The sequence below is a fragment of the Euleptes europaea genome, chromosome 4, assembly GCF_029931775.1.
Source record: "Euleptes europaea isolate rEulEur1 chromosome 4, rEulEur1.hap1, whole genome shotgun sequence".
Classification (NCBI taxonomy): Eukaryota; Metazoa; Chordata; class Lepidosauria; order Squamata; family Sphaerodactylidae; genus Euleptes; species Euleptes europaea.
The window spans coordinates 11,046,880-11,061,499 of NC_079315.1; the positions used below are offsets into that span (position 1 = coordinate 11,046,880).

Sequence of the window (14,620 nt, forward strand, 5' to 3'; positions counted from 1 at the left end):
ACTTTAGAATGTTTTCAGCACTTCTCTCACATGATCTCAGTCGCCTTCACAACAACCCTGTTAAGTCTGATCAGTATCATTACCCTCACATTGCAGATGAGGGGGTGAGGGAGAGAGGGAGAGAAAGAGAGCGAGCAAGCATGAGTTTGCTTAAGGCCGCCCGGGGAGGTTTGGGGCAAACTGAAACGGAGGATTTGTGGCTCATACTGAAGTCTCTCTTGGCCCCTCTGATACGTGGGGTCACAACTTCAGCCCCCTTGACCGGGGCAAAAGGACTTCTAGGCGAAAACGGTGGGCGGGACTCGAACACTGCCTTCTGAGGTCATCCTCCTTGCCGCGATGTCATAACCAAGCCAGGCGGACTTCCTTAGCCCATTGCGCAAAGGTCAGTCCAGAGATACAACGGCACATGAGCCTCATTTCCGCTCGGCTCAGAGTTCATCTCTGGTCTGCTGCCCCTTGGACCGGACCCCAGACTCTGAGTACGGTTTGCTCCTCCGGCCAGCGGATCTGGCCCTTCCCTGGGGAGCAGGGGGCTCTGGCGAGTCCCCGGTGCTGCGGCCAGCTTCGGCGTTCTCCTTGTCATCCAAACGCAACGCTTCCTGTTCTGCCTCCTTCCGTTTCACCATCTCTTCTGCCTGGGCCCAATCCTATAAACCAGAAATCAGGCCTTATTTGTGAGAAAGAGGGGGAAGCAGCTCCATGCCACTGTGTGGCTCTCCTTTCTCGCCAAAACACATACCCCCCCCCAAAAAATCCCAACTCTTTCCGAAAACAGTAAGAAACGTTTGCGCTCCTGAAATCCCACATGCTTTTATTGATGCCTTTTATTGAGCTTTTCTCCCTCTCTCATAATACTAGAACGCGGGGTCATCTGCTGAAGCTGGAGGGTGAGAGATTCAAAACAGATGAAAGGAAGTATTTCTTCACACAACACATAGTTAGACTGTGGAACTCCCTGCCCCAGGATGCGGCGATAGCTGCCAACTTGGACGGCTTTAAGAGGGGAGTGGACATGTTCATGGAGGAGAGGGCTATTCATGGCTACTAGTAAAAATGGCTACTAGTCATGATGCATACCTATTCTCTCCAGGATCAGAGGAGCAGGCCTATCATATTAGGTGCAGTGGAACACAGGCAGGATGCTGCTGCAGTCGTCTTGTTTGTGGACTTCCTGGAGGCACCCGGTTGGCCACTGTGTGACCAGACTGCTGGACTTGATGGGCCTGGGTCTGATCCAGCAGGGCCTTTCTTATGCTCTTATGGCCCCAAACTCCCTGCTTCATGAAGCCTTTGGACAATGTCAGTGGGCCCTCCCGCTCCTTCCCCAACACTTCCCAATTCCTTGTTACCTGTTCTGCATGCTCTGGAGAAAGGGTGTACCACAGGGCGATGGCGCAGCGTCTTCCACGGGTCACAGCCCACACGCCGTGGGGGTTCTCCCCACCAGAGCTGAAGGCCACCAGCCTCCCACATTTTGGCCGTACCTGGGCCTACCCGAGAGAGAAAAGGAGGGAGGGGAAATGGTAAATCATTTATGCCAATATGATCTCCTACAGGAGAATTGCTAAATTTTAAGGTTGACAATGAGGAAACTGAAATTGTTCAAGGCTTTCTATTCCTTGGCTCCATCATCAACCAAAAGGGAGACTGCAGCCAAGAAATCAGAAGGAGATTGAGACTGGGAAGGGCAGCCATGAAGGAGCTAGAAAAGATTCTGAAGTGTAAGGATGTGTCACTGGCCACCAAGATCAAGTTAATTCATGCCATCTTATTTCCTATTACTATGTATGGGTGTAGCTGGACAATGAAGAAAGTGGAGAGCCAGCTTGGTGTAGTGGTTAAGAGTGGTGGTTTGGAGCGGTGGACTCTAATCTGGAGAACCGGGTTCGATTCCCCACTACTCCGCATGAGCGGCGGAGGCTAATCTGGGGAACCAGGTTGGTTTCCCCACTCCTACACCTGAAGCCAGCTGGGTGACCTTGGGCTAGTCACACTCTCTCAGCCCCACCTACCTCACAGGGTGTCTGTTGTGGGGAGGGGAAGGGAAGGTGATTGTAAGCCAGTTTGATTCTTCCTTAAGTGGTAGAGAAAGTTGGCATATAAAAACCAACTCTTCTTCTTCAAAAGGAAGGAAAAAGAAAAGCAGAAATTTGATGCAATGCCAGGGGAGAAGGAATTAAATGTTTGTCCTAGTGTGAAATTTGGCTGAGTTTGCCTTTGGCTGCCCCATTTGAATCTGCCAGGTTGCTATCGACAGACTTTGCTGGAGAGAGCAGAATCCCAGCCCTGGCATGGCCCCGGTGCCCTCCCCATTCCTCCAGACCTATACCCAAGCTCCCAAAGACTCACCGTAACAGTCACGGCATCCATCTCAGTGAAGAAAAGGTTTCCCCCTTGGAAGTCGTCGTTCAGGTAGAGGATCGCGCTGCGGAGAAAAATTGGAGACCAGTTTGTAATCCTCGACGGCTCACAACTCACAGTGAGGGGAGATGTGAACACCGGGATGACACGTGACACAGTTAAGATTGCCACAGTGAATTGCAATCGCCTGGCATTCGCCACACTCCACAATAACATCTACCTGCAGCCATTGGGCATATCAGAGTCATTAGGACGTAGGGCTGGATCAAGATCCATCTAGTCCAGCATCCTGTTCCCAACAGTGGCCAGCCAGGTGCTTCTGGGAAGCTAACAGAGCTCCCTATCCACAACACTAAATAAATGTTCTCAGAGCATGGAGGTTGAACACATGAACACATGAAGCTGCCTTCTACTGAATCAGACGCTTGGTCCATCAAAGTCAGTATTGTCTACTCAGACCGGCAGCGGTTCTCCAGGGTCTCAGGCAAAGGTCTTTCACATCACCTACTCGCCTAGTCCCTTTAACTGGAGATGCCGGGAGATTGAACCTGGCACCTTCTGCATGCCAAGCAGAGGCTCTACCACTGAGCCATGGCCCCTCCCCTATTTAGTCCATGCAAGAAGGTATCACCAAGCCCCAGCTTTCCACCACCACCAAACTCCCAGGGCAGTTTTGCAATTCTTTTCAAAATGCTTCTAAGATGGATTAATAGGTAAATGAAGCATTATTATATTTTGATTATGCTTATTTGAAAGTATAAAGTAAGATATTTTCATCTGGGGTACTGTAGGTGTTAAGACTAGGTGTTATAGCTGTTAAGACTAAATGACTAAGATTTGAGAAAATAGATAGTAAATGTTGAGAGAATTTATAGTAGAACTATATTAAAGGTAAAGGTCCCCTGTGCAAGCACCGGGTCATTCCTGACCCATGGGGTGACTTCACATCTTGACGTTTCCAAGGCAGACTTTGTTTGCGGGGTGGTTTGCCAGTGCCTTCCCCAGTCATCTTTCCTTTACCCCCAGCAAGCTGGGTACTCATTTCACCGACCTTGGAAGGATGGAAGGCTGAGTCAACCTTGAGCCGGCTACCTGAAACCGACTTCCGTTGGGATCGAACTCAGGTCGTGAGCAGAGCTTTTGACTGCAGTACTGCAGCTTAACACTCTGCGCCACGGGGCTCCTAGAACTATATTAGGAGGATAAATAAGATTAAAGTAAAAGTGTCAAATATGGTTTATAACACTAGAATTAAAAATTTAGAATGTGGATAAATTAAAAGAATGACAGCATGATATCCTTGATATATAGGTAAGTTAGAACAATAAATTACAGTATGTTATTAAATAGAAATGACTATTAAATGATTATACAAACTAGTGTATCGATTACCTATTGCGATAATCAGAACTGTTAAACGAATTCCTTGTAAGAAGCCTAAGTTGTATGTGAATGTGTATGTTAAGTGTTTGTAATGTTTAAAGTGTTAATAATAAAAAAAAAAATTAAAAAAAAGGTAAATGAAGGAATGAACGTGGTACTTAGACGTGGCGCCCGTCTGCACGCCCAGCGCCTCACCTGAAGTCTCTGTAGATGTAAGCAGGAGGCTCCTTCCAGCAGGTGTTCCCATCTGGGTCTAAAAGGCAGTTGTCTGCGTGGACAGGGTGACTAAGGTCCATGCGGCCCTCCTGTTCCCCTACAGGGAGACCCGCAAAAAAACCCCATCGCTGCCTTTGTTCCAAAGACCACAAGTCCCAAGAGATGCTTCCACATGTGCGCACCCCTCTCTCTCCCTCCCATCTCTGCTCAGAATGAGCAAGTGATAAAGTGTATTGTCTGTGACCATCACAATCCATCATACGAAACATTAAAATAACATAAAAATATCATAAAATAACATTAAAATAACTTTAAAACAGTCTGACCCACAAGAAACTAGTACTTAAATATGTTAAGTTCCCTGATTAAAAACAGCTTTAGCTCGGGTTTTCTTAGCTGCTAAAGCAAAGAGGGACGCTTTGTAGGAAACATCAGGATTGGCGTCTGATAGGAGAAAGAGCAGCTCAGACCGAAGACGGCCGCTCTTTTGCCAGAAGAGAATCTACAGCGCGTGTCTTTTTCAGGTGCTCTTTCTATCAGGAAGTCCGATTTAAGCTAACTTCCCCTCTCCTTAATCTAACAAAGGATAGCTCCCAGGAAGGGAGACTGAGGAGACTCCTATGGGAAGGAGCAGACCAGAGGGTGAAGCAAGTAGCTAAATTCTATGCCGCGATATAGAAGATCCGTCAGACAAAGCTGGGGCTGGGTAATTCAACTTAAAATGGAAGATGTTTTCTTAATTCGAGGTCCGTTTAAATTGTATGAAGTCTATGAACCACGAATCCCATAGTTTTAGCTACTGTATATTCTCCAATTTTAATTCTGTATCTGATACGAATGTTTTTAATGGCATTTTCCGTATTAATAAATGAATCTGAATCTGCCAGAAGAGGGCAGTGCAGATTCTGCAACTGACGGCAGCTCGGGTACAATTTCTACCAGGGACCAGAAACCAAAACAGAATCCGCATAATACCTTTCATTAGGACGGACCAAATTGGCACGAAACACCAGGCAAACGTTCTGGCTCCCCCAGAGCTCTTCGCCAGGCTGAGTGTTTCCAGAATTTTAAAAGACAGGAAGACAGGAATCTCAGGCTGCAGTCTTAAGATGCGGTCTTGCAGGTATCCTTTGTGAGACGCCAGCACGCAGCCCACTTCTTCACTTTGTTGTTGTAGCGCTACGTCTCAGCAACGAAGTAAAGAAGCGGACTGCCTGCTGGCGTCTCACAAAGGATGCCTGCAAGACCGCATCTTAAGATCACAACCGGTGAGTTCTGCCTTCTGTTTTCTTAGGTTTTGTAACATTCAAGTGGCTCTGGTGAGCTCAAAAGCTCACACAATGTTTTGTGCCAATTTTGTTCTTGTTTTCAGATTTTACACAGATTTATACGACAGTGGAGCAGCCTCAATAACAATAACTGGCATGATCTTGTTGGAGCTTGGAGGAAGAAGAAGAGGAGGAGGAAGAAGAGGAGGAGGAGGAAGAAGAGGAGGGGGAGGAAGAGGAAGAGGAGGCGGAGGAAGAATAGGAGGCGGAGGAAGAAGAAGAGGCAGAGGAAGAAGAAGAGTTGGTTTTTATATGCCAACTTTCTCTACCACTTAAGGAAGAATCAAACCGGCTTACAATCACCTTCCCTTCCCCTCCCCACAACAGACACCCTGTGAGGTAAGGGGCTGAGAGAGCTGTGACTGGCCCAAGGTCACCCAGATGGTTTCATGTGTAAGAGTGGGGGAAACAAACCCGGCTCACCAGATTAGCCTCCGCTGCTCATGTGGAGGAGTGGGGGAATCAAACCCGGTTCTCCAGATCAGAGTCCACCGCTCCAAACCACCACAACACGCTGGCTACACCACCACCAGGCAGGGTGGGCCTTGGTTAGTATTTGGATGGGAGACCACTTTTGAAGACTGGGGTTGCTATGCAGAGGAAGGCAACGGCAAACTGCCTCTTCCCCCCTCTTGTCTCAAAAAATCCCATGGGGTTGCCACGAGTCGCATGCGACTTGACGGCACACAATTTTTATTAAATCATATGGCCAAAACAGCTTTTCCTACAAGGGACCAGGCCGGCCCAAGACCGTTTAGTGCTGGAGAAAGAAAATCCAAACACAAAATCACTTGCTCACTGTTTGGCACAGAACTCCATCCGTGGGGAGATTCTCTCAAGGAAACCTAACAGAAATGAAATCCCCTGCCCCATCAGCGCAGAACGTGTAGCAGAACCTCCCTGCAGGATATGCTTTGTGGTTCTGATCTGCCGTTCCCCAGTGTGCCGCCCATAATATTAGACAAAATTCGCTGCCTGAGGCAGATGGTTGATCTTGGCCTCCGTAGCGTGGCTGCCCTTGTGCAGGGGGTCTTAATAGCACAGGGGACTCTTAAGAGGAACCACAGAACTGCCACTCTTGGGGCCACCCACAGGCATTTTCACAAGCAACACTGAAAGAAGAAGAAGAAGAAGAGTTGGTTTTTACATGCCGACTTTCTCTACCACTTAAGGGAGGCTCAAACCGGCTTACAATCCTTCCCTTCCCCTGCCCACAAGGTAGGTGGGGCTGAGAGAGTTCTGAGAGAACTGCGACTGGTCCAAGATCACCCAGGGGGCTTCATGCGGAGGGGCGGGGAATCAAACCTGGCTCTCCAGATCAGAGTCCGCCGCTCATGTGGAGTGGTGGGGAATCAAACTCGATTCTGCAGATTACAGTCTACCTCTCTTAACCGCTACACCACGCCGGCTCTCACTGAAGCACACCTAGGAATTAAAGTTCTGAGCATAACGCTGTGGGGGAAGGAGATGGAACAGACACAAGGACAATGTAACCTATAGTTTGTCCCTCAGGTGTACACTTGGAACTGTTATAAAAGGTAAAGGTCCCCTGTGCAAGCACCGGGTCATTTCTGACCCATGGGGTGACGTCACATCCCGACGTTTACTAGGCAGACTTTGTTTTACGGGGTGGTTTGCCAGTGCCTTCCCCAGTCATCTTCCATTTACTTCCAGCAAACTGGGTACTCATTTTACCAACCTCAGAAGGATGGAAGGCTGAGTCAACCTTGAGCCGGCTACCTGAAACCGACTTCCGTAGGGATTGAACTCAGGTCATGAGCAGAGCTTTTGACTGCAGTACTGCAGCTTGCCACCCTTTGCCACGGGGCTCTTAAACTGGAACTGTTAACTGAATTCATATCTGCATTTGGTTCCTAGTTTGTACTCAATCCTGTTTTGCCTCCAACTCTTTTCTGAGTAATAGTTTAATTTTGCAACAGTAAATTCTTGCTTTCCCAGCTGTACTCTATTACTGCTGCCAAAACCAAATGCTATTTATCAGTGCAGAAGATTTTTGATCAGTTCACATCTGTGTGTGTGGAATCAAAAGGTCCTTACCCTCGGCGGCTGTGCGGCAGACCAGGTGCGTGAACGAAAAGTAGAGCTTTTTCTCAGGGGTGAAATAGGACTCGATGATTTTACGGGATTTCTCGCTGGCTTGCAGGAGCAGTTTCACATCCCTCCAGTTCACGGCGCTCTCCTCAGCTAGCTGTGGATGGGGTGGGAAGGAGACACACATCGGTGCAAAACATCACACAGACACGTGCCTAATTGGTATGAAGTTTAGGCCCACTCGGGTGTTGTGTGTGTGTGTGTGTGTGAAAAAGAGAAACGCAAAACCAGAATATGCGACAGCATCCTTCACGAATGTTGGCGAAAGGGAATGTTGATCCTGTCCCATTTAATAGTTGTGTGGCAAGTTGCAAACTGGAAAACGCGTATGTACTTTTTTAGCACACGGGCAAAACAGAAGGGAGCTGCAGTGCTCCTTCTGGCTGATTCTCCCGCTGATTCATTTGTCCATCTTAAGAACATAAGAAAAGCCCTGCTGGATCAGACCCAGGACCATCAACTCCAGCAGTCTGTTCACACAGTGGCCCAACCAGATGCCTCTAGGAAGCTCACAAACAAGACGGCTGCAGCAGCATTGTCCTGCCTGTGTTCCACAGCACCTAATATAATAAGCACGCTCCTCTGATCCTGTAGAGAATAGGTATGCATCATAAGAACATAACTAAAGCCCTGCTGGATCAGACCGAGGCCCATTAGGTCTAGCAGTCTGTTCACACAATGGCCAACCAGGTGCCTCTAGGAAGCCCACTAACAAGACAACTGCAGCATTATCCTGCCTGTGTTCCATGACAGCTAATATAATAAGCATGCTCCTCTGATACTGGAGAGAATAGCATTGCATCATGACTAATATTCATTTTGACTAGCCATGGATAGTCCTATCCTCCACGAACATGTCCAGTCCCGTCTTAAAGCCTTCCAAGTTGGCAGCCATCATTACATCCTGGGGCAGGGAGTTCCACAATTTAACTCCCTTAATTTATCTCCTTTCCTCGCAAGCCGTTGGGCAAACATGGAGGTTTGCTACACCCTGCAAGGTAACCAATACTTTGCCCAACATGGCAACTTTGTGTATCAGGAGAGTCATGGGTAATATGAGCTCCTAATGTGCGGGCTTCCTGATTATTGGACGCCTGCAGAGGGCTCCAGTACAATTAAAGAAATGAGCAACGATTCTCTCACGACAGCTACAATGCTCTTTAAAAAATGATTTGTCTGCATCTACCTATGTATGCTTCTGAACTTGGCAGAATATTCTAACCCACAGTTTTCACAGCTTGGTTTGGGGTCTCTCTGCAGCCTCTGAGGAGATCCACTGGAGAAACCCACACCGCAGGACTAGGAACAGACTCCTTCCAACGTTACCTGGATATTTACCTGCAAAGCCTTGAGCACTGTGAGCCCTTCAAATCTCTCATGCGGGGTGTGAGGCGAACGCCGGCCACGATAACCATCTCCTGATCCGCCGGCTGCCTGAAACAGAGAGGAAGATACAAGGGGCATAAGAAGAAGAAGAGTTGGTTTTTATATGCCGACTTTCTCTACCACTCACGGAAGAATCAAGCTGGCTTACAATCGCCTTCCTTTCCCCTCCCCACAACAGACACCCTGTGAGGTAGGTGGGGCTGAGAGAGTCCAGAGAGAACTGCGACTAGTCCAAGGTCAGCCAGCTGGCTTCATGTTGAGGAGTGGGGAAACCAACCCGGTCCACCAGATTAGAGTCTGCCGCTCATGTGGAGGTGTGGGGAATCAAACCCGGTTCTCCAGACTAGAGGCCACCACTCCAAACCACCCCTCTTAACCACTACACCACACTGGCTCTCCACAGTGGCCAACCGGTTGCCCTGAAGGACCAAATAAACAGGGCACAGAGGCTGAGCGGAGTTGCCAGCTAGGGGTTGGGAAATACCTGGAGACTTGGGGGGGGTGGAGCCTGGGGAGGGAGGGGTTTGGGGAGGGGGAGGGTACAACGCCATAGAGTCCACCCTCCAAAGCAGCCATTTTCTCCAGGGGGACTGATCTCTGTCCCCTGGAGGTCAGTTGAAATCCCAGGAGATCTCCAGCTACCCCCTGGAGGCTTGCAACCTGAAGGCTGAGGCCAACCCCAAGGCTCCAGAGGTTTACTGCCTCAGAAGATGGAGGCTCCCTTCAGCCACCACGGCTCGTAGCTATTGATGGCTGAGGGAGTTGGGAATGTTTCGTCTGGAGAGCAGGAAGTTGAGGGGGGACATGATCGCTCTCTTTAATTATTTGAAGGGCTGTCACTTAGAGGAGGGCAGGGAGCTGTTCCTGTTGGCAGCAGAGGACAGGACTCACAATAATGGGTTTAAATTGCAGGAGGAAAGGTACTGGCTGGATATTAGGAAATATTATTTTACAGTAAGAGTTGTCCGACAGTGGAATCAGCTACCTAGGGAGGTGGCGAGCTCCCCCCTCACTGGAAACCTTTAAAGCCGAAGCTGGACAAGCACTTGTCAGGGATGCTCTAGGCTGATCCTGAATTAAGCAAGGGGTTGGACTAGATGGCCTCTACGCCCCTTCCATGATTCTCTGGACCTCTCCCCCAGAAATCCCCTTTTTAAAGGGGGTCCCAGGATTGCCCCTACAAGCTCCACAGCTGCCACAGGTCTCTTGCCACCGGAGAGGGCCATGTCGAGGTTAGGCCCGGCACCTTTCTTCACCTTGGCCAGGTGAAGGACGTCTTTGCATTCGGATTCGGTCAGGACTCTGTCCAAGACGACCCTCTGCGAGCCATTGAGCAGCTGGGAATCCATGGTGATGGTCACGCCCTCAAAGGGCAGAGGGCCTAGGGTGGGGTGAAACGTATTCGTTGAAAGCATTTCGCGCCTCTTTCCCGACAACAAGCAGTAAGCAAAACCAATGAGATGCACTGTGGCCCAAACGTGGCGCTTCAACCAGGCAAATCACCTTCTGAAATAGAACAGTTTTATTCACCAAGAAATGCAGAAAGTTTTGAAAGTTATTTTTCCTCTAGACCCTGAAGTGATGTTGCTAGGAACAGCGCCGGAGAAGACAAAGACCTTAGAGCAGGAGTGGGGAACATCAGGCCCGACGGCGCTGTTTAAAGCCTGTGAAATCATTTGGTCTGGCCCTTTGTGGGTCCTGGCAGATTTCAAGCTCAGAAGGATCTAAGACTGGCAATCTGTGGTCAAGGCGGATGTGAGTTCGTTTTGCCAAGAAAAGGAAACTTTTTCCCCCCTTGTAGAAGAGTCATTAGCTATGGAGCTGCTAGGACCGCACAAGAAACTGTGTTAACCCTTTCCCACCCGGGCCATGGAGAAACGTATTCCCTCTGTACTACAAGAGGGCTGGGGGCGGAAGTGGTGACAATGGAGGGGTTAAAGGGGGAAGGGCCAGAATGTGCAAGGGGGGGAGTTCTTAGCCAGTGTGTCCTCATTTCATCCCTGCAGGCGGAGGTGGCAGGAGCCGGCTGTAGAATCAGGCCCCGACCATGCGGAGCAGGAGCAACTCCGGCGTGTGGCTGGATGGCTATGCCTGGCTGGTGCAACAGACCATCCTGTGCCACCAGGTGGGCGAATATGGCACCGGTTGGATGCCTGCCTGCTTGCCCATGCCGGGGGTGTGTGTGTCATCTGGGGCAGCTGCCTGCTTGGGGCTTGTCAGCTAATTTTTAAGTTGATAATTTTGTGTGGCCTGCGAATGATATTATAAATATCCAAATGGCCCTTGGCGGAAAAAAGGTTCCCCACCCCTGCCTTAGAGATTTGTTCAGCCATATGATAACAGCAGCAAGAGTAGCATTGGCCACAACTTGCAAGCAAGAAGAAGTTCTAGAACTGGAGAAATGGCAAGAGAGAATATGCGGTGATGGCTAAACTATCTAAATTGGTGAAAGGCAGATCAGTGGAAGAATCCCAGAAGAAATTGACGTGTTATTTCGATTATATTAAGTCAACGGAGAGTTTAGTGAATGACGGGGAAGGCATGATAACAGAAATATAAATAATAAGAATATCAAATTAGTAGTAGTATGGCATTTATGGGATAATCAATTTAGAGTAGCAAAGAAGGTATTAAAGCGTAGCATAGCAGGGCAAGAAGATTTATAAAAAGTATCACGCAAAACTGGCCCTAGAAGCTAAAATGACTAAACTGAGGCTATTGTATTTTGGTCACATTATGAGAAGACAAGAGTCACTGGAAAAGACAGTCATGCTAGGAAAAGTTGAGGGCAGCAGGAAAAGAGGAAGACCCAACAAGAGATGATTTGACTCAATAAAGGAAGCCACGGCCCTCAATTTGCAAGGCCTGAGCAAGGTTGTCAAAGATTGGACATTTTGGAGGACACTGATTAATAGGGTCACCACGAGTCAGAAGTGACTTCACAGCACTTAACACACACACATCAAGCAATATTAATGTTTTATCAAATAGTCAGAAAAGCACTAAACAATAAGCATGAGTATAGTTTGGGAAGCACTGGGAATAATAATAAAAGGAATTAAACTGAACTTTGGCTGAACGAATGATTAGTAAGATTTTAGCGAATAATATAAAATGCACTCCCCGAAAGATGGCATATATTGTATGCTTGTGAATGGATGTAAAAATTGTTTGTTTGTAAAAATTGAATAAAAATGTGGAATAAAAATTTGCATCCCTTGCAGAAATTTAAGAGGGTTGCCCCTTTGCAAGAACCTACCAGCACAAGGCCCTAAAATGAGCCACCTTTCAAGTTTCCCACCCTCCTCATCTGTTACTCATCTCAACTGGTGTTCTAGCTTAGGTGGGGAGTGCCAGTCCTTCAGGGATAGCCTCCTGAATCATAACGGGCTTTATTTTATTTTTTTAAATTTTATTTTATTTATATAAAGGGTACAGAAGGAAAAAAGGGGAGGAATAAAAAAAGGGTGAATCCATCTGCGAATCAAAATAAAGAGTTACACTATAAATCCAACAATTGATTTGTCAATTCATTTAACAGACTTCATTCTAACATAAAACTTAAGATTTTATGGCTAAGTACCTAATTTTTATTCTACTTTTCTAAAATAATCTGTAAATATATATGGCACTGCATTCTTGATATACTTCCATCAGCCTCAAACCTCTGTATGCCTATAAAACAATTTCCATTTATCATTAAATTGAGACTCCTGATCAATTTAATGATAAATGAGACTCTTGATCGATCGTAATGGGCTTTAGAGGTGAAAACGAATACCTTAAATTGTACCCAGAAGTGAATTTGCAGCTTGCACAGAACAAGACAGACACACACACACACACACTTGCGAAAGCTGCATTCAGGCCAGTTGGAGTTTCCAGGGGCAGCAAGATTGTGTGGACAAGCAGAGATAAGGAAATCCTCCCTGTTACCCCTGTGCCTAAAGAAGCGCAGAGGACATCCTTCTTTGGGGGGTTTTAAGCAGAGGCTAGATGGCCATCTGTCAGCAATGCTGATTCTGTGAAATTAGGCACATCATGAAAGGGAGGGCAGGAAGGGTTGCGTCAATGTTTGACTCTCGTGGCCCTTTCTTACATGCCCAGGGTAATGCCGATCGCCCCTTTGGGGACAGGAAGGAATTTTTCCCCAGGCCAGATTGGCCAAAGCGACCATCTTCTCCAGGAGAACTGATCTCTATTGGCTGGAGATCAGTTGCCTTTACCTTTATCCCTTAGAAGCTCCTTGATCTATTGATCTTGAGCAGCGTAAATCTAATGTTTGAGGGATATAAGGACTGAAATAAATCTTGACACTGACAATGTAGCCTTGGGATCCCTGTCACTTGATTAAAAAAGCGCATTATGTCAGACACAGAGGCATTAGATTTATATGTTAAAAGGGGAGAGATATAACGTGATTGGAGTTGTTCATAAAAGCGGCATTCCAAGAGGGCATGAGCTAATGAATCAATAGAAGAGCAAGGACAGGTCCTGTCTGGGTATGGTATAGTCAAACGTCTGCCCGGCATAACCCTAGAGGGGTTAGCATTCAGTCTAGCTAAACAGAAGGCTCTAGAAAGATGAGTTGTTGTCAAATAATAAGTATAAGCGTGCAAACTGCATGGTGGTGGTATTCCGAAAAACTGAGATGAACAAAAGTGGCGAGCACGAAAAGTAGTGCTGTCATAATCAAGCTCTTTAATGCGCTTTTTAATTTTGGTGAAAGCTTCAGTTTTCCCAAGGTCTAGTAACACATCCTGCGAGAAGCCCAACGATGACAATTTCTCATCTAAGATTTTTTTGCCATGAGGATTTAAAAGGGTTGTGCTTCAGAAAAGGGAGATCAGTTGCAATAGCAGAAGATCTCCAGCTAGTACCAGGAGGTTGGCAACCCTACTGAGAACAGCCAGCCCTTTTGCCCTGCAGTTCCGCCTTTGCCACTCACCTCTTAGCTGCTGCTGTTCCATCTCTGGGGCCTCCAGCCTCTGCTTCTCTTGGTCTTCTCTTGGGAAAATGCAGAGAAGGGCATCAATATCAGGGCCGGAGGCCTTGGGACTCTCCCTCCATTTGAAAGGAGCAACCTCTCCCTACAGAGTTTTTTGAGGCTCTGCCCCCTTCACCTGCCCAGCTCAGAACACCTCTGAAGCTTACCTGTGCTTTGCCTTCATGCTCTCAGGGATCAATTCCTCCGGAGTCCACAACTCCTAAAGAAACAAACCACAGGGCCTTAATCACAGCACTATGGCAGCCCCACTGCCAGGGCCCCACCTTCCTCTGCTAGGGTTGCCAGCTCCGGGTTAGGAAATACCTGGAGATTTTTTTGGGCAGAGCCTGAGGAGGGCAGGGTTTGGGGAGGGGAGGGACTTCAATGCCATAGAGTCCAATTCGCCAAAGCGGCCATTTTCTCCAGGTAGGGTTGCCAGGTCCATCTTCACCACCAGAGGGAGGTTTTTGGGGCAGAGCATAAGGAGGGTGGGGTTTGGGGAGGGACTTCAGTGCCATAGAGTCCATTTGCCAAAGCGGCCATTTTCTCCAGATGAACTGACCTCTATTGGCTGGAGATGAGTTGTAAAGGCTGGAGATCTCCACCTGGTACCTGGTGGTTGGCAGCCCTATCTCCAGGGGAACTGATCTCTGTCGCCTACAGAAGAACACCCCCCTCCAAAGGGGGCCGCAGGTACTTACGGGGTCATCAAACGTTTCCCCAAGGTGCTCCACAGCATAGTAAATCAGTTTCTTCTCCATGAGAGACCGGCGTACGTAACTGCGAATCACCTGTGGATAAAACCACGCTGTTCATGCCACATCCTGCAAAAACAGTTCCGGCT

At 47.9% G+C, this 14,620-nt stretch overlaps 1 protein-coding gene across 1 annotated transcript in view; it reads right to left on the reverse strand.

Moving 5' to 3' along the window:
* Positions 1-431: 431 nt before the first annotated feature.
* P3H3 (prolyl 3-hydroxylase 3) overlaps positions 432-14,620 on the reverse strand; it is a 36,682-nt gene continuing 22,493 nt past the window's right edge. The window contains exons 6-15 of the mRNA XM_056848420.1: positions 14,478-14,567; positions 13,944-13,996; positions 13,738-13,796; positions 10,046-10,170; positions 8,742-8,837; positions 7,350-7,500; positions 3,943-4,060; positions 2,353-2,428; positions 1,353-1,493; positions 432-650 (exon numbers count right to left, since the gene is read on the reverse strand). Coding sequence (XP_056704398.1) covers positions 432-650; positions 1,353-1,493; positions 2,353-2,428; positions 3,943-4,060; positions 7,350-7,500; positions 8,742-8,837; positions 10,046-10,170; positions 13,738-13,796; positions 13,944-13,996; positions 14,478-14,567 — 1,128 coding nt within the window. The remainder of the gene's footprint in view (positions 651-1,352; positions 1,494-2,352; positions 2,429-3,942; positions 4,061-7,349; positions 7,501-8,741; positions 8,838-10,045; positions 10,171-13,737; positions 13,797-13,943; positions 13,997-14,477; positions 14,568-14,620) is intronic.